Source organism: Ascidia mentula, chromosome 8 (genome assembly GCF_947561715.1).
Source record: "Ascidia mentula chromosome 8, kaAscMent1.1, whole genome shotgun sequence".
In the NCBI taxonomy this organism is placed as follows: domain Eukaryota; kingdom Metazoa; phylum Chordata; class Ascidiacea; order Phlebobranchia; family Ascidiidae; genus Ascidia; species Ascidia mentula.
This window is the reverse complement of record NC_138573.1, coordinates 17,581,148-17,603,229: the sequence shown is the minus strand read 5'-3', so window position 1 is coordinate 17,603,229 and position 22,082 is coordinate 17,581,148. Positions and strand designations below refer to the sequence as shown.

General features: G+C 38.3%; 3 protein-coding genes across 3 annotated transcripts; 2 read left to right on the top strand and 1 right to left on the bottom strand.

Annotated features, from left to right (window-relative positions):
- Positions 1-3,056: 3,056 nt before the first annotated feature.
- Positions 3,057-8,852, top strand: LOC145912150 (galactosylceramide sulfotransferase-like). Its single transcript, XM_082999563.1, has 4 exons — positions 3,057-3,082; positions 6,702-6,825; positions 7,520-7,634; positions 8,005-8,852. The coding sequence occupies exons 1-4, from the start codon at positions 3,057-3,059 to the stop codon at positions 8,850-8,852; spliced, it is 1,113 nt and encodes a 370-aa protein (XP_082855689.1).
- A 5,704-nt stretch (positions 8,853-14,556) lies between these two features.
- LOC145911550 (uncharacterized) lies at positions 14,557-19,043 on the top strand. Its single transcript, XM_082998938.1, has 10 exons — positions 14,557-14,640; positions 14,893-15,010; positions 16,091-16,499; positions 16,930-17,061; positions 17,248-17,354; positions 17,409-17,571; positions 17,786-17,936; positions 18,162-18,243; positions 18,299-18,466; positions 18,528-19,043. The coding sequence occupies exons 2-10, from the start codon at positions 15,003-15,005 to the stop codon at positions 18,694-18,696; spliced, it is 1,389 nt and encodes a 462-aa protein (XP_082855064.1). The 5' UTR covers positions 14,557-14,640; positions 14,893-15,002; the 3' UTR covers positions 18,697-19,043.
- A 170-nt stretch (positions 19,044-19,213) lies between these two features.
- On the bottom strand, positions 19,214-21,829 carry LOC145912149 (galactosylceramide sulfotransferase-like). Its single transcript, XM_082999562.1, has 4 exons — positions 21,687-21,829; positions 20,929-21,052; positions 20,407-20,521; positions 19,214-20,061 (listed from the first exon to the last, which is right to left on the bottom strand). Exons 1-4 carry the CDS (start codon positions 21,827-21,829, stop codon positions 19,214-19,216), a joined length of 1,230 nt encoding a protein of 409 aa, XP_082855688.1.
- Positions 21,830-22,082: the final 253 nt, after the last annotated feature.

Genomic DNA, 22,082 nt, shown 5'->3' with positions numbered 1-22,082 from the left:
GTTTAGTAACAAACAGAACAATTTCCAGGCATATCGGTTGGTCATCCCAAGCAAATACTTTTGTGACAAAATCACAAACTCCACTCGCAAATAAATTGTTAAGGAAATGTTGCAAAATCACATGTTCTTTAACTCGCGATCTGTTTCACAATCGTGGAGATTCTTTTTTATTTTTCTTATATCAAATTTCCAACTAAGTAAATGACGTTTTCGTGACCTGAAGAGAACAAGCATCGAAGGCGCGCCCGGAAAACTATATAAATATCGAACCTTCGCGCACAAAAGCCAGGTTGACAACTGAATAGGCTCCGAGACCGCGCGCAACGATTAGAGGGATGAGAACAAACGTTCGGTTCACGGCGTCCATTTGTCCGGATCGCTAATCGTTGTTTTGGGCGTGTTTAAAAAAACAAAGCATGCCCGGATCAATAAATTGAATAGGGTTGGGCTAATCGACCCCAATGGAAGAAAAGCTGGCGTCTTGGTTGGCCAACTTTACGTTGTATTAAATGGTTGACAAAAAAGGGTTTCGGTTTTCTGAGATAATTGTTTGCAGCACAAAACATTTCCAACTCAACTCATGGTTTAGGTATATATACCAGGTACAATATATTTAAAACTTTGTACTTGAACGTAGGTTATTCTGAGAACACAAGCTTCGCATAACAAAGGCATCTTCAGTTCTTATTTAAATAATAAGTTTCATTTTGTAAAAAAAAACTTTCCAAAGAGGGCAGTTATACAGAATTAAACTGGTATAAAATGTTATACTCTGGAGTAATTACATAACTGCTAAACGCGTATGGCGTCAAAGACGTTTCAAAACATCAAATGCAACATTCAAAAGCTAAAAAGAATTTAACCTTTAAGCTTTTCTGTAAACTGACTGAGTTTTGCCATGCCCTGACACACAAGAATTACAGTGGGCGTGCGGCCACAGCAGCATTAAATCCGAAAATTTGCTGACCCTGTTACAACTTTTTCCTGTAGTCATTTACTCTCTGTGTATTATACAATGGAATGAAAATGCGGTTAACGATAAAGCGATTGAAACGACGGAAGCAAAGTACATTTTTTGTCCGACTGAAGTATTTGACGATATATAATAACCTTCTATCCTCGTGAGACAACATCTTTCTGAATAGTAATAACTTTAATAACTGAATATGAAAATTGTATACGTAAAGGATTCAGGAACACAATAGACAGGCTTGGTCTGACTGAATGAAAATTACAGGCTGCTGGTACACTGTGGCAGTTCTCTGTTTGCACCAATTCGCTTTTCCTTTCAAAGATTGTTTTACCAATGACTGTCTGCTTCGTTTCTCGTCTTTCAGGTCACTAAACTTTTTCTTCGGAACCTTTTTCCGAAAATCTTTGTTTAAGTCTAATGAGTAATTATCAAGTTTAAAGTAAAACTATAGATATACTAACAGCGAAGTATTTTTGGAAACTGCTAATTTGATAGAATGTATCTAAACTTCTTTGCTTTAAAGACTGTATATTTTTAAATAGATTTTTTCAAGCAGTGTTTGTTTCAATTTCACTACAGTTGGTCGGCCCACGTTTCATTTCCACTTCACACGTAATACGTGGCTAAATCACATTACAGTGGATTATATTTTAGAAAATTCCACCAACCGCATTTGTTTTTCCACCTAATTAACGCAGCGCCTTTGCCTGAGGTATTGATGTTGGTTTATACATACGTATTCAGCTGTAGCATCACGCTTGGTCTGAAATAAGGAGCCCTTTGATTTCACCCGTTGCGGACTCTGTTTTGTGACCATGCGGAAACGCGAGGACGGCGAGAAATGCATGGGTGGCATTTGTTATTGGAGGCTTCATCAAAACAATTCCACTGTGGAAAAGAAAATATGTGTGCACCTACGGCATTTTCCCGTACTTTATGTATATTGACAACTGATGGTTTGATTAAGATTCAGGGCAACTGAAAGTTTGATTAAATCTTTCGGATTGAAAACGAGTGGTTTCTCTGAATGGAAGCGAAAACCATACATTGTATATTATTTATTTCAGTTCTCCGGACGTGATAAAACCAATCGCCGTTTTACACGTCATCCATCGTTAGTAACAACTAAAATTTAAAAATACAACATACGTAGGCGACGATAAGGAGGAAATGTTAAATAAAATCAACGTTAACAAGTTATTTAAAAGTGTGTGTTGTTGCTCAGCATCGCCCTCAGCTGGACACAAACAGCGCAAAAATGAAATAGAAATCCGAGTAGGAGGGCAAATTTCACCCAGGCTCTACTGAGTGAGGCAATTCCAGACTAATAAGAATCAACTCATTGAAACATCCGGAAAAGTTTTGCGTGGTGTGAAAATTTGTCTTTCGTTTCGTTTATTTATCGTCTGCTGCAAATCGCCTTCAACTTTTATGCTTTCGAATATGCTGCCAGCGAAAAATCAAAAGAAAAGAACCACGGCAAAGATACAAAGTAAATATTGCGTGTCAGAAGAATATATTCATTGAAAATACGGAGCAAAGTTATATATACTGGCGGCGTCTTGTAATGAACAAACAGAAATGTTGACTAATGTATTACTGTTCGAATAGACATGTTTTTACACAATACTTAAAGGCGAATAACGTTAAAAAACTAAATTTTATATTATGACATCAGATATTTTGTCAAATGATTCGAGTGGACACGTAATTGGGCTATTGAGAAGGAATTTGGTAACCTTCAAAGCATAATCCAATAGATATTTAGACGCTTGAGAAAAAGACTAACTTGGGATGTTTAATCTACCATTCCTTTGATATTAGGAGGTGGTCAGGATTTTCACTGGATCGAATTACGTTCAGGAAAGGGCAAGGCTTTTGTGAAGCAAAAAAGGGAAGCCAACTAGTTTCGGTGGTGTTGTTTAAGACTAACCAAACAAACAGATTTAGAACAACTTAATTAGGTTATCGATGTACCGGCTTTAATTGTTGTTTTTGTGTGTATCCATAGCAGTATTTAGGTTTTAAAGTGTCAAAATTGCCGTTTCAGTTAAGTCAAAGTCTTCCCCATCAATTTTCAAACATGGTTGGTGTTGTTGCTACGTCAAGGTGGGTTGTGAAAAATTTTACCGACTGAAGAACAAAGCACCGGCTGGCCTCAAACGATTTTGGTTGCAATTCACGATCTGTTGAACTAACTTCGCTTGTTACAAAAGTACCTGAACGTCGTAAAACTTTACATCGAGTCTGTTATGTAGCAGGCGGGTCGGCGCCCACCACAATATATACTATGTTTGTTCTGGTCAACTGATAACGTCGGGTGAAAGGAATACAACGTGCAGTAAACCATTGCTTCGTTTGAGTTCGTTCATCAACTTACTCATTAGGAAGAGATTTCAATTTGAATTTGGAGCAAATTCGACAATTGGCTTTAAACATCTTGTAAAGTGTGACAGTGGCATTTGGGAAATCAAATTTCCAGTAAAAGCTTTTGGCTGTATCTGTAATAAAGCACACTTCGTTTAAGCGCATTCTGAAACGACTATTCTAATAAAAACAACTCATGCATTATTTGTATTTGTAAATACAAAAATCCTGTAATGGTATTTTAATAAACTGAAATCAAGAAGTTGCGTGTCTTAGTTTAAACGCAAGACCTCAAAGCAAAGTTGATTCCGAAGCAAAATCACGATTGAGTGAAAAAGCCCGACGTTGGAACCGCGCCGACGCCATCGACGCAGGGATGTTATTGGTATAAAGATGACAGAGTATAGAACAAGGGGCCTTCCCTCCTGTTCTCTTTCTGACCCCCAAGTATACATTTCAAATGGCGGATCATTGTTGCATGGAGATACTCACAGTTACTCAAGAGTCTTCCTTTCTTAATTGGGAGTAAAATAAGATTTTCCTATTGTTAGTAAGAGAGAGCTCTCTTTCGGGTGTCGCAAACGTTAATCTATTTTTATCTTGGCCCAAGCGCGTGATCTTTGTTTGAGGTTTCCCGATGATCCGCTTTGTTTTCTGCCCCAAGGAATTCGCGACCGAGGTCACACTGACTTCACTGTGAATTTATTGTCATTATCGTGTGGCGTTTCGTATCAATGTGGGTCTATCTGGTAAATTGTTTCCCGAATCTTGCCAATCTTACCCGTTTACGTGTCTCATCTCCTTTCCAACTGGGAGTGGAAAGACTTAATTTGTCTCCCGTCTGATGAAGGAGAATCGGAGGGGAGCCGATTATTCGGTACTTTGGTCAGTGGCAATCTGCGTACAATCGAGTTTGTGCAGGGTGCGCCCTTCCCTGTGGAGACGGACGTATACGAACCCTCTTGATTCTCGACGCCTTGACGTGTGAAAGTAGTAAAATTGTCTCGCGTTTGTTCATCCTATGCAGTCACCATAAAGACACGAGTATAATTTACATCGTGCAGAAACTTTGCCTGAAAGGCAGCGAATCAATCAGTTTGAACGCACACTATCTTGAGGTCTTTAAAAATCCCAGGGATTCGTCCCAGATAAACCACCTCGCAAACAAGTATTTCTATCCCATGTTAGGGCCGCGCAAGACGCATGTAGGGACACGACATCGGCCCCACATGGTTATTTGGTGTTCGATTGTCAACAAAATAATGACAAAGGGCAATGTGTATATTTTCCGGCAGTATCCATCAACCTTTAAATGTTGCACCTCCCGCAGTATGTTTTTTGCCCTCGTCACGTGATTTCACAAGCGTTGACAGCGCGTCCTTTTTTATTTTTGTGCCTTTGAATGTTGAATGGTTTATATTTGAATTGTGGTGTTAAACCCTAATGAGGTCTTACTGTATGCCAGACGAAACGTCGCAAAAATAAAGTGCGTTAATTTATGCCAGAAGAGTAGTCCAGTTTATGAAATTTGTATATTTTAAACTTTGATAACCAAATCCAGCATTTAACCTCTACCTTGGTCAGTAGATTCAAATTTTCTCATTCACTTTTGACCATGAAAAGAAAGCTCTCGCCCTGCTCGAAAGTAAAGACGTGTGCATCGATGAGTTAGTTCATTCGTTCCTCTGAACATCGTTGTTTGAACCTTACAAATTATCCAGCTTCTCGCCCTGTTACTATATGCAGATGGACACACAATTTTCTCCGAACGCTTGCTCTGACTCTTTATCGCCGCTACGTGTCCACTAGTGCAGATAAACAAAACATCTGATGTACCTTTTTCTATGTTATTCGCCTATTATAATGTGTTGTCAATAAACTGCCTTATTTTCTCTATTACTTGACACCGAGGTGTTTTCATGATGAAATTCTTCGCTTGTGTATGTAGGTTTACTCTGGATCATCGTCTTGATTCTTCACTGTTGTTTTTACTCTGGCAGAGAAACGTTTGATACGTTAGATATCGTTATGAAAATTTTTTTTAAAAATAACGAACGTGTCGCTGTCGCTTATGATAACTTTGTCGCTAAAGGCAGCAGAGAGCTCCATTTCGTTTACTCACGGCCTCGCTCCCAATCGGTTCCTGTTTTTGGTTGATCTGTTTGTAAGACAGTCATATTGTGTGGTATTTTCCTCACAAAAAGTTTATAATCACGTTATACGACTGATTTCAGTTAACGTTTAAACAAAACCGTTAAACCAGTTGTATGTTAGGTAACGCAACTCAAATTTTGTGCATTAGTCGGTTATCATGTGGTTTGTTGAGTTGTTATAGAAAGAATCTGTTCAGGTTTGGAATTTGGCATTTACGCTTTGAGGTTTTGCCATTTGACTCTCAAACTTTCTGCCGACCTGATTCAACGCCGTCAACCATAGCTTTCTTCAATGTGACCATTGGGTTGTCGTTGTTTGTTACTTTTTCTTTGGTTGTAAAGGAAAACTTATAATGTAGTTTGTTGTATTTCTTTGTACTTTTGATGACTTTTTTTACTTCAGCAACGCACGCCACACCTAAATTCAGTGACATTTGGTTGACAATCATTGCTCAAACGATTAACTTGTGCACACAAAGCAAGTCGTAAAAAAAACATATTTACTTCAAACATACTTAGCTAGTCTTACATTTTCCAATAAAAATGCACATTCATCCTATGTAGGTTGGTATACGATGAGCTAACCCGCGTATTTGTTTCGTGTGTTAATTCATGTATAATGGTAAACGCGAATTACTTTTTGCTTTTGGGACGCAATTTTGTAATCCTCCCAGAATGCTAATCTAGATAGGCTACGATGCCTGGGCTGCGAAGCCTTTTAACTAAATGATCTCGATGCGATAGCTGTGATCGCCAAGTAAGGACCTGCGCAGTGGGGCGATGCTGCCAATCAAGCCATTGTATAAAACATTACAGCATGAAACACGGCTCTTACAAAAGCAAATTATTTCAACAAAAATACGAAAAAAAAGCGAAACCAAAATTACAAATGGACACAAAAACAACTGTTCATCATTGTTCACTCACATATCGAAGAAAAACTTAATGTATGTTTTTACAGATTACAGAATAAACATATAATCACGATGCTTCTCACAAAGTGTATGTGGTCAAAGTGTTCGAAAAAATTTGTTATCTTCTTCATGGTTTCCTGTTTACTGCACCTTTTCGCTCTTGTCCTCTACACTACGTTTATCATTAAGAACCAAGATCAACCGAAAGGGTAAAATCTCATCTTATAGAACCAACATCTAACATTAAGGGAAAAACGATGTTTGAAAAAAGTATCTTTGTTCAAATTTTTTCAGCAGCAGTTCAAACGAATATCAAGCAACTAAAACATTACCTGCCACCGACCTTGTCAGGAAATGCAAGCGGCAAAACGACATTATGTTCCTGAAAACTCACAAAACTGCAAGTTCAGCCGTGCAGGTATTTTATTTGGCAATATTTTGGTTTCAATATTTATATTGCATGAAATTTCGTTAAAGTCATCTCAAAACCTGCAGAGCAAAAACGTGGCAACCGTCCTCCGTTTGTTTGCATTGTCAAGGTTCCTGTGATGTTACGTGTTGTAGGCTTTATTGGTTATTGGAAGTCAAGAGAGATTCTTAAGTGTTTGAATTGAACTCGAACCTTGACATTGTCAACGCTGGATTAATTATTTCCCTGGACTAGGCCTAAGAACGCTCACGTTTGGATTCCACATTGAAACGAATCAATTGATATTTTTTATTACAGTCTGGAAGCTATTTTTTGCAATAGAATAATGAAATGTATGTGTTAGTAGGCAAAACGTTAAAAAGCAAAGCGGTATTTCATAACATATCTAAAACTAATACTTTGACTCTCCTAACTACAAACGCCAGATTGATTTATTGAAAGAAAGAACGTGGAAAAGTGATAGTTATATTTACGTTTTAATATTTACGTTATTTACGCGTTAGAAAAAAGGTAATGAGCTATGTGTGATTGCTTGGGCGTATTGAAATTATAGTTGATTATAATCACAAAATATATTTTTGTCACGAAAATTTGAAGGAACAGTCTTGTGTTCTTGTTAAAAACAACTTCGAGTCATAATTTTTCAACGGGGCGTGGGAGTTTAATATTAAACTTTCTCCAGAAAATCCTCTTTCGCTTTGGCAAACATCATAACCTGACCTTCGTCCTCCCACACAACAAACACGACTTCGGGTATCCACGAAAGTTCAACATGAAGTTCGCTCATAAACCGAAGGGCAAGTGAATTTCTCTCTGTGTGAAACAACGATTCTGTCTTTATGAACCCCCCCTCCAAATTCCTTCAATATTGGCATACGTAGCCTTCAAAAATTATGGAATGTTTCCGAACACTTTTTATATTTAATTGATATCAGACAGAAAACCACAAAAATCTGAAAATTTATAAACATTTTGGTTGGTTATTTACGCTGTTAGTCGTTCTATACCCAAAGTAGACGTGATTTCGAAACGTAACTAATTATTAGTTTTATCTCAACGTGATTTGCTGAAATGATTATTTGTTTTATTGGGAAACATAGGTAGAAGCAAAACCTGCAATTAAATTGGGATTTTTTTAAAGAAACTTAAATAATTTGTATTTTGCAGGGAACAAAACGTCCAATATACTTTGCCACCACATGCGTTTCAACCAACCGAAAGTGACGCAATTAATGCCACCGTATACTTTCTACTTTTCCATCGTTCGGGAACCCGGATCCTTGTTCGAGTCGATGTTCGATTACTTGTGGAAACTCGTGCCTGCATTCATGCGTGTCGGGCACGGGGAATCCCCAGAAAAATGGCTTGACAAGGCGGAGGAATATTTTCGGTTAGGCGGTCGTTCCGCTTACTGGTTCTTCGCTAAGAATCCCCTGATGTACGACTTTGGTTACGATAACACGAATGAAACCGAACATTATATTAAAAATGCCATTCGAGAAATCGAGAAACGATTCGATTTGATTCTTGTCTCGGATTATTACGAAGAATCGATGGTACTGCTCAGCGACGCCCTCTGCTGGTCATTGGATGAAGTTGCGTGTCTTAGTTTAAACGCAGGACCTCAAAGCAAAGTTGATTCCGAAGCAAAATCACGATTGAGTGAAAAAGCCCGACGTTGGAACCGCGCCGACGCCGCATTGTTCGACCACTTTAACGCCACCTTGTGGAAAAAAATTGAGAAGTACGGAGTTGATCGGATGAGGCGTAAGTTAATGGAGCTTGAAAAGATACAAAAAAATCTTACGGAAATTTGCATCGAAGGAGGAGAAGCGGTGGACTCATCCGAAGTGGCCGACCCTGGAATGTTAAAAGATTTTTACAAACCACCAGGTGTCGCTATTAACTCGTACAAACTTAGGAAAGAAGCTGAGTCGGATTCCACGTGTAGGGACCTTGTATTGCCGGAAAATGCGTTCAATGACATTTTGTTCAATAGACAATTTAAAAATTAATGGGAATTTTTTTTTATTTTATGTACTCTAGATAAGATTTTGTAATTTCATGTTGTTGGTTGGTGTTATGTTTGCGTAATTTGTAATAATCTGTTTGAGGTTTTACTCCGTTCACAAACACTTTGTTTCTTTGAAGTTCTTTGCGTTAAAACGTCAATCGAACGTTTTGATTGATCGTGTAAGAGTGTGTATTTATTCCAATCCACTTTCTTTCCAACCTAAGTTGGGCTCCACTTTTATGTTCATGCCATTAACAAATAGTAATGTAATAACTATCAGCAGATCTCCAATGCACACTGTGCAATAACGTTTATTGCGAAAACAACCACGTATTTCGTAAGAGCCCAACGTGTGTTGCGGCAAAAGCGACATCAAAATCAAATGTAATCAAACGGGGATCAGCAAAATATCACGTACAGTTATGGGCCTACTTCGCTGCTTCTTATCTGGAGACTACTTAACCTTGCAACAATTTATCAACGGCCCAACGCAAAATCTGGTGAAACCACACTATACCCGCACACTTGCATTCGCGTTGTGAACCAAGCACAAATATTTCGCATAACTTATTTGTGCGACACCATATTTTTTGGTCGAGTTCATTCATAATTGAACTTGCAACAAAGGTAATCGTGCTAAACAAAATGTATTACCTAGCCGGTTGTGTTCTTTGAACGAAACCAAAAATAACAAATATTCAAATAGTTAATCTCAACTCCAAGTAATCTTGGACTCGGCGTTAAAAGGAGTTGAAATGGAAACGCTTTCCCTTGGAACTACACTCCCATTGTGAAGGCGAACTGATCCACTCTGAGACCTACCGACTTTCGGTCTGTCACTTAGTTTGCGAACACGCCGCTCAGAGTTCCTGTAAATAACAGGTTTTCGCGAGGTGTGACTGACTAGAGGGGAGGGACCTTTGCCCGACAATGCGCGTTTCACATCAGGACAATAACGCACGTCCCCGTTACCGTAAAATACACAGTCGCGACCGACTGACGACCGTAAGTTTACCTTGTCTAGGTTTAAGGAAGTGTTTTAGGCTCTATTGGTTATTGGAAGTCAAGAGAGGATCTGAAGTGTTTAAATTGAACTCGAACCTTCACATTGTCAACGCTGGTTTAATTATTTCCCTGGACTAGGCCTAAGAACGCTCACGTATGGATTCCACATTGAAACGAATCAATTGATATTTTTATTACAGTCTGGAAATTATTTCTCTGCTGACTATGCAATACAATAATGAAATGTATGTGGTAGTAGGCAAAACGTTAAAAAACAAAGCGGTATTTCATAACATATCTAAAACTAATACTTTGACTCTCCTAAGTACAAACGCCAGATGGATTTATTAAAAGAAAGAACGTGGAAAAGTGATAATTATGTGTAAATAATTTCTTTCAGGGCACAAACTTTTCCAACTGCTTCATTGCATTTTTTTGGTATATTTGTGAAAAATTTCAATTTCTGTTCTTCATTTGTTTCTTGCTCGAGGTAAATTAAGCTCCTAAGATATTATCGCCTTCACAACGGGAGTGTAGTTCCAAGGGAAAGCGTTTCCATTTCAACTCCTTTTAACGCCGAGTCCAAGATTACTTGGATTAAGATGAACTCCCTAAATATTTGTTATTTTGGGTTTCGTTTAAAGAACACAACGGGCTCGGTAATACATTTTGTTTAGCACGATTAACTTTGTTGCAAGTTCAATTACGAATGAACTCGACCAAAAAAAAATGGTGTCGCACAATTAAGTTATGCGAAATATTTGTGCTTGGTTCAAAACGCGACTGCAAGTGTGTAGGTATAGTGTGGTTTCACCAGATTTTGCGTTGGGCCGTTGATAAATTGTTGCAAGGTTAAGTAGTCTCCAGATAAGAAGCAGCGAAGTAGGCCGATAACTGTACGTGACAGTTTGCTGTTCCCCGTTTGATTACATTTGATTTTGATGTCGGTTTTGCCACAACACACGTTGGGCTTACGAAATACGTGGTTGTTTTCGTAATAAACGTTATTGCACAGTGTGCATTGGAGATCTGCTGATAGTTATTACATTACAATTTGTTAATGGCATGAACATACAAGTGGAGCCCAACGTAGGTTGGAAAGAAAGTGGATTGGAATAAATGCACACTCTTACACCATCAATCGAAACGTTCGATTGACGTTTTAACGCAAAGAACTTGAATGGAAAGATAGTGTTTGTGAACGGAGTAAAACCCCAAACAGAGTATTACAAATTACGCAAACATAACACCAACCATCAACATGAAATTACAAAATCTTATGTACTGTACCTAAAATAAGAAATTAATTCCAATTAGGTTTTAAATTGTCTATTGAACAAAATGTCATTGAACGCATTTTCCGGCAATACAAGGTCCCTACACGTGGAATCCGACTCAGCTCCTTTCCAAAGTTTGTACGAGTTAATAGCGACACCTGGTGGTTTGTAAAAATCTTTTAACATCCCAGGGTCGTCCACTTCGGATGAGTCCACCGATTCTCCTCCTTCGATGCAAATTTCCGTAAGATTGCTCTTGATCTTCTCAAGCTCCGTCAACTTAGGCCTCATCCGATCAAATCCGTACTTCTCAATTTTTTTCACAAGGTGGCGTTAAAGTGGTCGAACAAATGGCGTAATCGAACATCGACTCGAACAAGGATCCGGGTTCTCGAACGATGGAAAAGTAGAAAGTATACGGTGGCATTATTTTCGTCACTTCCGGTTGGTTGAACCGCATGTGGTGGCAAAGTATATTGAACGTTTTATTTCCTGCAAGATTACAAATTATTTAAGTTTCTTTGAAAAAATCCCAATTTAAATTGTGGATTTTGCTTCTACCTATGTTTCCCAACAAAACAAATAATCATTTCAGCAAATCTTATTGAGATAAAACTAATAATTAGTTACGTTTCGAAATCACGTCTACTTTGGGTATAGAACGACTAACAGCGTAAATAACCAACCAAAATGTTTATAAATTTTCAGATTTTTGTGGTTTTCTGTCTGATATCAATTAAATACAAAAAGTGTTCAGAAACATTCCATAATTTGTGAAGGCTACGTAAGCCAACATTGAAAGAATTTGAAGGGGGGTTCGTAAAGACAGAATCGTTGTTCCACACAGAGAGAAATTCACTTGCCCTTCGGTTTATGAGCGAACTTCATGTTGAACTTTCGTGGATACCCGAAGTCGTGTTTGTTGTGTGGGAGGACGAAGGTCAAGTTTAATATTAAACTCCCACGCCCCGGTGAAAAATTATGACTCGAAGTTGTTTTTAACAAGAACGGAAGACTGTTCCTTCAAAGTTTCGTGACAAAAATACATTTTGTGATTATAATCAACTACAATTTCAATACGCCCAAGCAATCACACATGGCTCATTTCCTTTTTTTATGACGCGTAATTAACGTAATTATTTACACATAATTATCACTTTTCCACGTTCTTTCTTTCAATAAATCAATCTGGCGTTTGTACTTAGGAGAGTCAAGTATTAGTTTTAGATGTTATGAAATATCGCTTTGCTTTTTAACGTTTTGCCTACTACCACATACATTTCATTATTCCATTGCATAGTCAGCAGAGAAATAATTTCCAGACTGTAATAAAAAATATCAATTGATTCGTTTCAATGTGGAATCCATACGTGAGCGTTCTTAGGCCTAGTCCAGGGAAATAATTAAACCAGCGTTGACAATGTCAAGGTTCGAGTTTAATTTAAACACTTAAGATTCTCTCTTGACATCCAATAACCAATAAAGCCTAAAACACGTAACATCACAGGAACCTTGACAATGCAAACAAACGGAGGACGGTTGCCACGTTTTTTCTCTGGAGGTTTTAAGTGAACTTAACAACTGTAAAATATGCAGCGGTGAATGGAAATTGCTATTTCATGTTTCGTCAAATTGCAGAAAGTTTTGTCTACGTAACTTGTAATATATTTGCTACCATACGAATGAAACGTTGAAATATGACGGTGTCAGTTCTAATGCTCACACAAGACGAGGCTTACTTGAGGTAAAGTTTAATGCAATCAGACTGAGTTTCCTTTGGTGCGAGTCTGGCACTAACGTGTAAATTTGGGCTATGTCATTTTGATAATTATAAGCCAGTGTTTGCGCGTTAATCGCTAAATTATGCTTGAGTCTATTAACAGAACTGCAGCACAACACTGTTCCAGAAACTGTGAGGAGAGATCTATGCAATATCCCTGGGTGTGTTAAATCCTTCGACTGAAAGGCAAGCCTAAATGACGGTGTAGGAAAATAGACTAGAGATTTAACAAAGTTATTCAAAGTGTTGAGAAAAACTGGAAATTTGTCAAAAGTTTTCAAACAAGCGAAATGCAGTAGGGGACGATATAACAATAAAATGTAAAGCTTGATCCAGCAGCCTGTAATTTTGATATAATCCAACCTGTATCAGTATTGTGCGTCAGAACTACATGCTTGGATTGTTGTCATATATGAAATTATTTTATGACAATAGTTATTACGGTGATCTTATGTAGTTATTATGCCTGCTGATAGCAATGGTGTTGTTCCAACTTTCCTGTGTTTACCTTCAAAGGCAGTCAAGCATACTGTAATAAGTAGAGCGTAGTTTGTGACCCAATTGGGCAAAATAGTTGCCGACACGCCGTTACGCACCAGTGGCCATGAAGAATCTTACCCAATCTTAAAGTTCTTCAAGCCCTTTTCTCCCTGGAATTCTATTTAGAAAACGTTTCTCGCGTCACTCAATTGAAACAATGTTTACCAGGTTGCTTTCTACATTTGTTAATGCTAAACGTTTTTATCGTCATGTCACTGGGGTCGTGGATTGAACCCTTCTCTCATAGCAACATTTCGCCTCTATTAGTTTTTTTCAAATTGTCACTTAGGACTGTGGATTCGTTTTTTTGGAATAACTTTAAGATTGTGACAAAATTTGACGTAGGGGGCGATGTTTACATTTAATGGGTGGTGAAAGAAGAAACAAAACAAACAGCTTATTTTATCCATAATAGACACGAAATGGACACAATAATTATACTCGCCAATGCCCAGCACGGTATACGGGGATTCTTTCGGCAAACAAACCTAGCTCAAATGTCCCCCTTTACGTTCGAATAGATTTTGCTTCGCCAAGTGCAGCTTTGAATGACACTCCATAGAGAGTTCGATTCTGAAGGGCTTGGTTTTGTCAATGTGTAGGCAAGAACGTGTTTGAAAACGCACTTAGGTTTCTTTCCCGTTTGGCATTTATCTACCAGCACAAGAATTATAGTCAATGTACAAAGGTAAGTTATATATACAAACAGAGATATACGTAGTTTCCTGCATTTAAAGAACCTGCCGACCCCAATCCGAAACTTCAGAAAGTTTCAAATCATTGTCATGGACACGCAGGGTCGCCACTGAGCTTGTCTAATAAATTGTGTTCGAGGTCGAATAAAGATCACAATAGAATGTGAGCTAACAAGACAAGGCTGGGCGACTGAAACTCTTGAAGCGTCTCCACCTTTTGTAAGTGGTAAGCAGTGTGAAGTAAATGGAGATACGGGAAAGCAAAACAGTTGGCAACTAGAGGCTAACCAGAGACTAAACTGAGACTAACAACACAGCTTTCTATTAGCTTGGCAGGCAGTTATAGGCAACACAGGTAGGTTCTCAGATACTAAAACTTTGTTGGTATCATCAAGATAAGTTAAGAAAGGGATTGTTGTATGTAGAGAAAAGTTTGAATGTTCGAAATGTGGGTTTATTTGGAAACAGTTAGATGTTTGCAGATATATGAAGGTAAACCATTATTGTACCCAGGCCATATTATAATAAAAACAACAGTAAATTTCAAATATAACTAAATAATTCCAATAATGCTGCAACTACATTAAGCACTTGTGCCACAAGAAAACGAATTGTCACAGATAAACGGTCGCAATGGCCGATGTCTACTTGGCGCAAACAAATCTACACCAGAGAATAATAGATCGGACCTCCCAATCAGTGGCGTTTATTTAATTTGTCTCATTGATTTCCCTTGCGTGTCAGCGTTAGGGCTTCAAGGCACTTAGAAGCTGGAAGTATATCTGTAATCAAACCGCCTGGGGCTTGATAAGACTTCTGGAACAGTTTGGAACACACCTGGTTGGTCGGTTGCCATGACGAAGTAAGTTGAATTTTCATGAATATATAATTCAATGCGATTACCTCAATTGTAACTCGATACAAGGTTTGAATATACAACCTCTTTCGTATATTAGGTAGAGATGTTGTTGTCGAAAAGCTTTAAACTGTGTCTGCCGTACAGCAGCAGATGAAAGGGTCGGCAGCATGAGCCGCAATGTATTAGTTGTGGTAAAAGACATTGGATGAAAGTAGTTGTTTTGAAATAAAAGCAATGTCATTGATTTTTCCCAAAGGTTTTACTATATCACGATATGAAGGTGCTGCAGTGTAATATGGGCGTGGGTGTGTCAGCAAACCGGTATCTGGAATGTGGCGCAGGAGGGAAAAGGATATGCGCAAAGCCCGTGCGTTTTGTCACTCACCACTGCTGGTCTTCTCACATAGCAGCGGCGTAAAAACAAATTATCCTACCTAGGACTGATTCCTTTTTGTCAAGTAGATATTTCTATTTTTACAGCTATGTAGATTTTGCCAACTTATATATATATAAGACATGGTCAGTATCATTGGAAAACAATAAAGTTTAAACCAGGAGTAATTCAAAAACATGTATGCAGACATGCAGATGTTAAACTGTTGGTACACCCAAGCTGTTGCATACTTTTAAAACATAATAAATGTAACTTTTGAAACAGAAAGATTCTTCAAATTTGCACGTTGACAAATACGACGATAGATTTATGAACGCAAATTATTCATTTCGTTGCCCACCAGTCTAATCCCTCCATGAATAACCCAGCATCCACTTTAAAAGAAAAATATAGGCTTTCAATTTTGGTCAATAAAAGTCCGAAGGCGGGTGATTCCTGTCTATGGTGTTTGCACGCAATTATGGGATCTGTATATGTTCAATTGAGCAGAACGCCCTCGCACCATACGTATATAACACACACATATATATATATAAATGGATGAGATACTCTGTACACAGATACAGCAATGTCCTGTTAAATTATGAAAAAAAAATCGTTGTGTTTTTGGAAAATTTTACCTGAGTGCAAATGTTAGAGGTTGCCAACATCCAAATTCTTGTGACTTATGCATCACATTTTTATTTCAGAAAAAAAGTCTACGTTCTCGCCTTCATCATCTCCGCCTTTTCGTTGTTCATCTACGGGACGTGGGAGGTTAATTTCAGCGAACAACGTTTCAAGTCCAAAACCACTGAGGTGGATGTTACCAGAAGTTCTATCGGTACTTCGTCCCACGCTACGCAAAACACAACATTAAAATCCACTGTTACACCGGGAAAACAACAAGTAATTAGTGTTACTCAGTTGGAGACAATCCTATTGAAAGAATGCGACGGCATCTCCACAAATCACAATATGCTATGGATCAAACCTGGTGGTAACAGCAAGGTGTTGTCATATGACGAATATAGAATCTGGCAAGCTGATGATTTTATCAAGAGAAAAGCCAACCCTGGAGCAAAAAGCAAAACTCCACCAAAGTTAAGGAAATATACTGTGAGTAACAACAACAATTTATTTATTTGATGAAAATCTAAACAGGGTTTTGACCACTGGATGGGATAATTCTAGAATACCTATTCGTTGATAATTAAATTTCTTCATTTTGCCGTGCCAGTCTCTGATCTACAAATATATTGCTTGCTTGTGCACTGCTTTTATAAGGGACTGACTATGAAACCACTTTATTAACACGAGCTTTCGCGAGATTGATCTCGCTTCTTCAGGTGCAGCAATAACCTATCCGTAAATAATGCAACACAAATAATGGAATTTTGTATGTAAAGTTTCCTTGGCAGTTTGCATATGTTTGTGTAAGGCATACTTCTCATCACTATAAATATAGTCGTACAAGTGTAATTCTGAGTAGTCCAACTTGTCTGAATACACGCAGTTTTAGCTTGACTAACGACCTCAATAAACCTAGGAGGCTGAAAGACCCAACGCCAAAACCTTGCTGAAAAACTGGAACGACGAAATTGATCCGGATGCGATTGCAGCTGACGTGGCAAACCAGAGGCTTGAACTGTTGAAAAAAGGGGATGACGACGTACTAAAGGTAACAACAAAAAACGTAAATCTCTAAAATGAAACTAGATTACTTAGGGATTTTGTTTACTGATCTGTCAAACCGTACAGTTTTACAAGTGATGATTTACTTGGAAGAAGGCTGCAAACTCAATTGTTGTCAAATGTAATTCCAATTGGGGGATTTACCTTACTGGTATTTTTGTGAAAATTGTAGATACCAGAAGTCCATGAGGAGGTCTTCAACTCTTCATACAAAGTTCCCAACATCATTCACTACATTTGGTTTGGATGCAACCGATTGAGAGTGGATCATTACATCACGTAAGGAAGGTTAAGAAATAACATGAAACCCGCCAATAATCTTATCAATGTTAGAATACTGGGAGCACTTAAGTACCAGAAACCTCGTCTCATTCTCATCCACGGAGATTGCTCTCCCAGTGGAGAGTACTGGGATCATTTAAAGAAACAAGGTGGAGACAAAATCCGATTGATCAAAAGAACTCCCCCTGAGAAGATTTGGGGAATTCCCATTAAGGTACAAAAGCAAATAAGTAAAGTTTTACAAGAAAAAGGGCATTCGTATAAAGCATGCTTTTATGATCAAATTTGTCCGTCGTGCTCCTGTAATTGGCAGAAACCTGGCAATGACTGTAGAATTTTTCTGTTCATTTTAAAATCTTTTTAGCAGGCAGGCAGACAAGCCAGTGCTACTCAGTCAAATAACAGCAATTAACAGGATTCCTTCTCAGGTTATAGAGCACCGTGCCGACGTGGCCAGACTTCAACTCATGTTGGAAGTTGGTGGAATCTATTTGGACACTGATAGCGCCATCTTGCGAAGTGTAGATGAGTTGAGGAATTATTCAATGTTGTTGTCAGAATCCAACTACAATTCACTGGGTACAAATATATTTGTTACATAATAATGAAATGCAACTGAAGCATTAGAAGTAATGAAACACATACTCAATATGCCCGTGAACTAAGATTTGCTTGCAGAAGCAAATGCAGCGCTTGGGTGCTGTGGAATAGGAACCGCCATTTAGCTATATTTATCACTCTTTTGGGCAACATACTGCAAGCGCTATTACAGCAATAATTAAACTTGTTTGTGAATGTTTGCAGCGAACGGAATAATCTTCGCTAACCGTGAAGCCTGGTTTCTACGGAGGTGGTACCACGAATACAAATATTTCAACGATAATCAGTAAGTCGGTATTGCTGAATGTATTTTCTTCTTCAAAGTTAATATTATTGTGTAGGTGGGGACACAATTCCGTAATCGTGCCTTGGGCTTTGTGGAGGATTTTCCCAGAAAAAATTCATGTCGTGAAAGAACTGATATGTCGTCCCAACTGGCAGGAGCTGAAAATGATTTACCACGAGCTGTACGACTGGCACCAAAACTACATAATGCATCTTTATTCAAGGTATCGCATCAACAAAATTTCATAATAATAATGCATTGATTTGATGAAAATCTCAATACAGGTTTCTGAAAGAAATGGACAAGACAGACGAGCACACGTTGAAAGAGCTTTCCATCCTCAACACAACGTATGGGGAAATTGCGCGTCACATACTCTGGGGGGATGAGAAGGCTCGGAATATTACGGACTGGATTGTGAGCTGCAACCAAACACAAGGCCTCGATGTCTGAATGCGACAATGGAGACAAACATACGGGAAATATAGGATCTAGACAGCGAGAAATAGATTCCGCCTATTTGTGACACGGTTGAGTGCAAAGACATACGTCAACGGACACCGTCATAACACTGTTAGGATTCAATCCGAGCTTCACACAGAAGTTATTTTTTTACATGCGCTTTTTGAATTGCGATGTTTGTTTTTGTATTATCTTCACGGCATCTTGGCGAATATGCAAACGACACTATTTGAAACATTTTATAAAGACAATTACAAATTAAATAGTTAAGCGTTTTTACATACATAGTGTCCACTGCGTACCTTAACATACCTTAAACTCCTCGTACACAAGGAGTCGTGATCACAATAATAAAATATATATTTGTTGCATACATGGATAGTTGTTCGTCAGCTTATATGCACTCAAATACTCTATTGATATTTTTGTTTACAATTATTTTTGTTCGTTGCGAAGCTTTCTAATAATTTCTAATAATAAAGAAATCAACAACGGATTGTGTCGGCAGTCATACTTGAAACTGTCGATTAAACACAATGTCACTAAACGCGTTCTCGGGCATAACAAGATCTTTGCAAACAGAATTTAATTCAGCTCCTTTCTTAAGTTTGTAGGAGTTTACAGCGACACCTGGTGGTTTGTAAAAGTCTTTCAACATTGCGGCGTCGGTAATATCGGATGAGTCCACCGCTTTTCCTCCTTCGATGCAAATTTCTGTCAAGTTATTTTTTATTTTCTGTAGTTCATTTAACCTTCGCCTCATCCGATCAAATCCAAACTTTTTAATTTTTTGCCACAAGGTGGCGTTAAAGTGGTCGAACAAAATGGCGTCGGCCCGGTTCCAACGTCGGGCTTTTTCACTCAATCGTGATTTTGCTTCGGAATCAACTTTGCTTTGAGGTCTTGCGTTTAAACTTAGACACGCAACTTCATCCAATGACCAGCAGAGGGCGTCGCTGAGCAGTACCATCGATTCTTCGTAATAATCCGAGACAAGAATCAAATCGAATCGTTTCTCGATTTCTTGAATCACGTTTTTAATATAATGTTCGGTTTCATTCGTGTTATCGTAACCAAAGTCGTACATCAGGGGATTCTTAGCGAAAAACCAGTAAGCGGAACGACCGCTTAATCGAAAATATTCTTCCGCCTTGTCAAGCCATTTTTCCGGTGATTCCCCGTGTCCGACACGCATGAATGCAGGCACGAGTTTCCACAAGTAATCGAACATCGACTCGAACAAGGATCCGGGTTCTCGAACGATGGAAAAGTAGAAAGTACGCGGTGGCATTACTTTCGTCACTTCCGGTTGGTTGAACCGCATGTGGTGGCAAAGTATATTGAACGTTTTATTCCCTGCAAGATTACAAAAATCACTTACTTATAATGAACGAATATAAAATCTGTTGTTTAAGGCATTTTAATAGTCAGCTGGGTTTAAGTGATTTTTCTTTGCTTTCTTTTCTGTACCCGCAAAGTTCAAACTAAAGCAGGGGATTTGATCGTTTCGGTGGCGCAGGGCGTAATGTTTGGAATTAGTCGTAGAAGCTTTTCCTATTTAGAATCGATGGCCCGTGGTCGGAAAAAAATCCTTTTCCAAACAATAAAATTCTTAGCTTCTGTTCTACTGGTAATGAGATGTTCGACCAAGAAGCTAACTACACGGTTCAACGCTTTTACGCAACAACAACACAAACAAACCTTTTGGGTCGTGGACGGATTTTGTGTTAAACATTCGTGGGTAACCGAAGTCATGCTTATTGTGCGGAAAAACGAAGCTCAGGTTGTGTTGGGATCCGTAACGAAGAAGAATGTTCTGAAAACAATCAATACATGCTTTGACTTGTGTTTTTTTTTGCATTGTACTCTTTGAAACATTTTTTTTTCAACAAGAATTGACTTGATAAACATAGTATTCGAAAAATGCAAAAGGTTGCTGCACTGCTTGTTTATTGTCTTTGGGTTTTCTGTTCCTCTACGTATGCATAATTTCAAACATATATTCATCATGAGTTGTAGTTGAGAAAAAAAATTGATTCCACAAACTTGGATAAAAAATAAATGAACGTATTTCTAACCTAAATTTACATCTAGAAATGTTGCCTCGAAAATGTTAAGGAACATATTTCCCTATACAATGGAATGTGGTACGATTATCATTTGTTAAAACTATGTGACTAGAATGACTTGGGGGGCGATACTTTGGGGCGACGGGTATAATACCTGTACAGCCGAACTAGCTGTTTTGTGGGTCTTAAGGAACATAACGTTGTTTTTTCGATTACACTTCTTGATTGGTTCGGTTGTAGGTTCATCCTGTAAGCATCCTCCTTTCCCATCAGTGACACTAAAAGAGCAAAATACGTCATGGGGACAACAGGAATCAGCCTGTTCTGCCTGGAGGTGACCGTGACCCATATGAACTTTTTCGATATCAAAATTCACTCACAATGATGTGCAGACGATTAGCATACATAGGTTAGCGACCCATGGTTCCGGAGCCAAATGTGGCTCTTTCACCCTGATATGGTTCCATAGCGACGATTATTGTGGGGTTAAAAACATCCAAGCTTACATATTTCGGCAGTTTTTCAAACATGTTTTAGTGATATGCAAAATAGCTTTGTGTTTGTATGTCAAAGGTTGCCAACCTTTGGTTTCGATGGTATCGTCAGTTTGGGAAACCTTTTTGTTACATATTTTAAGCTGGGAAGGTACAGATCGCGTCGTAAAGCGAGTAAAGGAAGCAACTAATCAGCTATTTATTTGTATGGGCCGAACACGGAAATAGAGCATAACAGCCGGTTACGCGTGGGTGAAAAAGCACACACCTCAGGTATCAGATTTCTTTGCGTAAATAAGAGAATTGGGGCCAGCGAGACGCTTAATACTGACCGCTTGCTTTTATTGCATATGTCCATTTATTTTGTTGAAAAGAAAATCTAAAATGTTCCCCTCACGGTGATACGTTAAATACTCACCCATATAGTTGTCGTTGTTTTTTCAAGTAGTAACTTCCACGGTTGAAGTAGATGGCGATTCCCAAAACATTTACAAGACAACACACAAGTAATGGAATTAAATACTTTTTCAATCGCTTGACCGACAAACAGTTGAAAAACATAACTTAGATTTTGCTTTTCGGTAGATATTGCTTTTCTGCAAAGCAAACTTTGTGTTTAGTAACACGCAGAACAGTTTCAGGGCATTTCAGTTTTTTATCCCAAACAAATACTAATGCGAATCACAAACTCCACTTCCAAATAAATTTTTGAGAAATGTTGCAAAATCAAATTGTTTTTAACTCGCAATCTGTTTCAAAACCGTGGCGATTGCTTTTTCTTTTCCTCATATCAAATTTCCAACTAAGTAAATGA

Excerpts from the sequence above, each read along its gene's own strand:
- LOC145912150 (XM_082999563.1), top strand. The coding sequence starts at position 3,057 with ATGGTTGGTGTTGTTGCTACGTCAAG. Across the intron at positions 6,826-7,519 it reads CTGCAAGTTCAGCCGTGCAG|AAAATCCTCTTTCGCTTTGG; the intron begins GTATTTTATTTG and ends AACTTTCTCCAG. Across the intron at positions 7,635-8,004 it reads GTTCGCTCATAAACCGAAGG|GGAACAAAACGTCCAATATA; the intron begins GCAAGTGAATTT and ends TGTATTTTGCAG.
- LOC145911550 (XM_082998938.1), top strand. Across the intron at positions 17,937-18,161 it reads ATCCAACTACAATTCACTGG|CGAACGGAATAATCTTCGCT; the intron begins GTACAAATATAT and ends GAATGTTTGCAG. Across the intron at positions 18,244-18,298 it reads AAATATTTCAACGATAATCA|GTGGGGACACAATTCCGTAA; the intron begins GTAAGTCGGTAT and ends ATTATTGTGTAG.
- LOC145912149 (XM_082999562.1), bottom strand. The coding sequence starts at position 21,829 with ATGTTTTTCAACTGTTTGTCGGTCAAGCGATTGAAAAAGTATTTAATT. Across the intron at positions 20,522-20,928 it reads CAGCTAGTTCGGCTGTACAG|AACATTCTTCTTCGTTACGG; the intron begins GTATTATACCCG and ends GATTGTTTTCAG. Across the intron at positions 20,062-20,406 it reads ATCCGTCCACGACCCAAAAG|GGAATAAAACGTTCAATATA; the intron begins GTTTGTTTGTGT and ends GTAATCTTGCAG.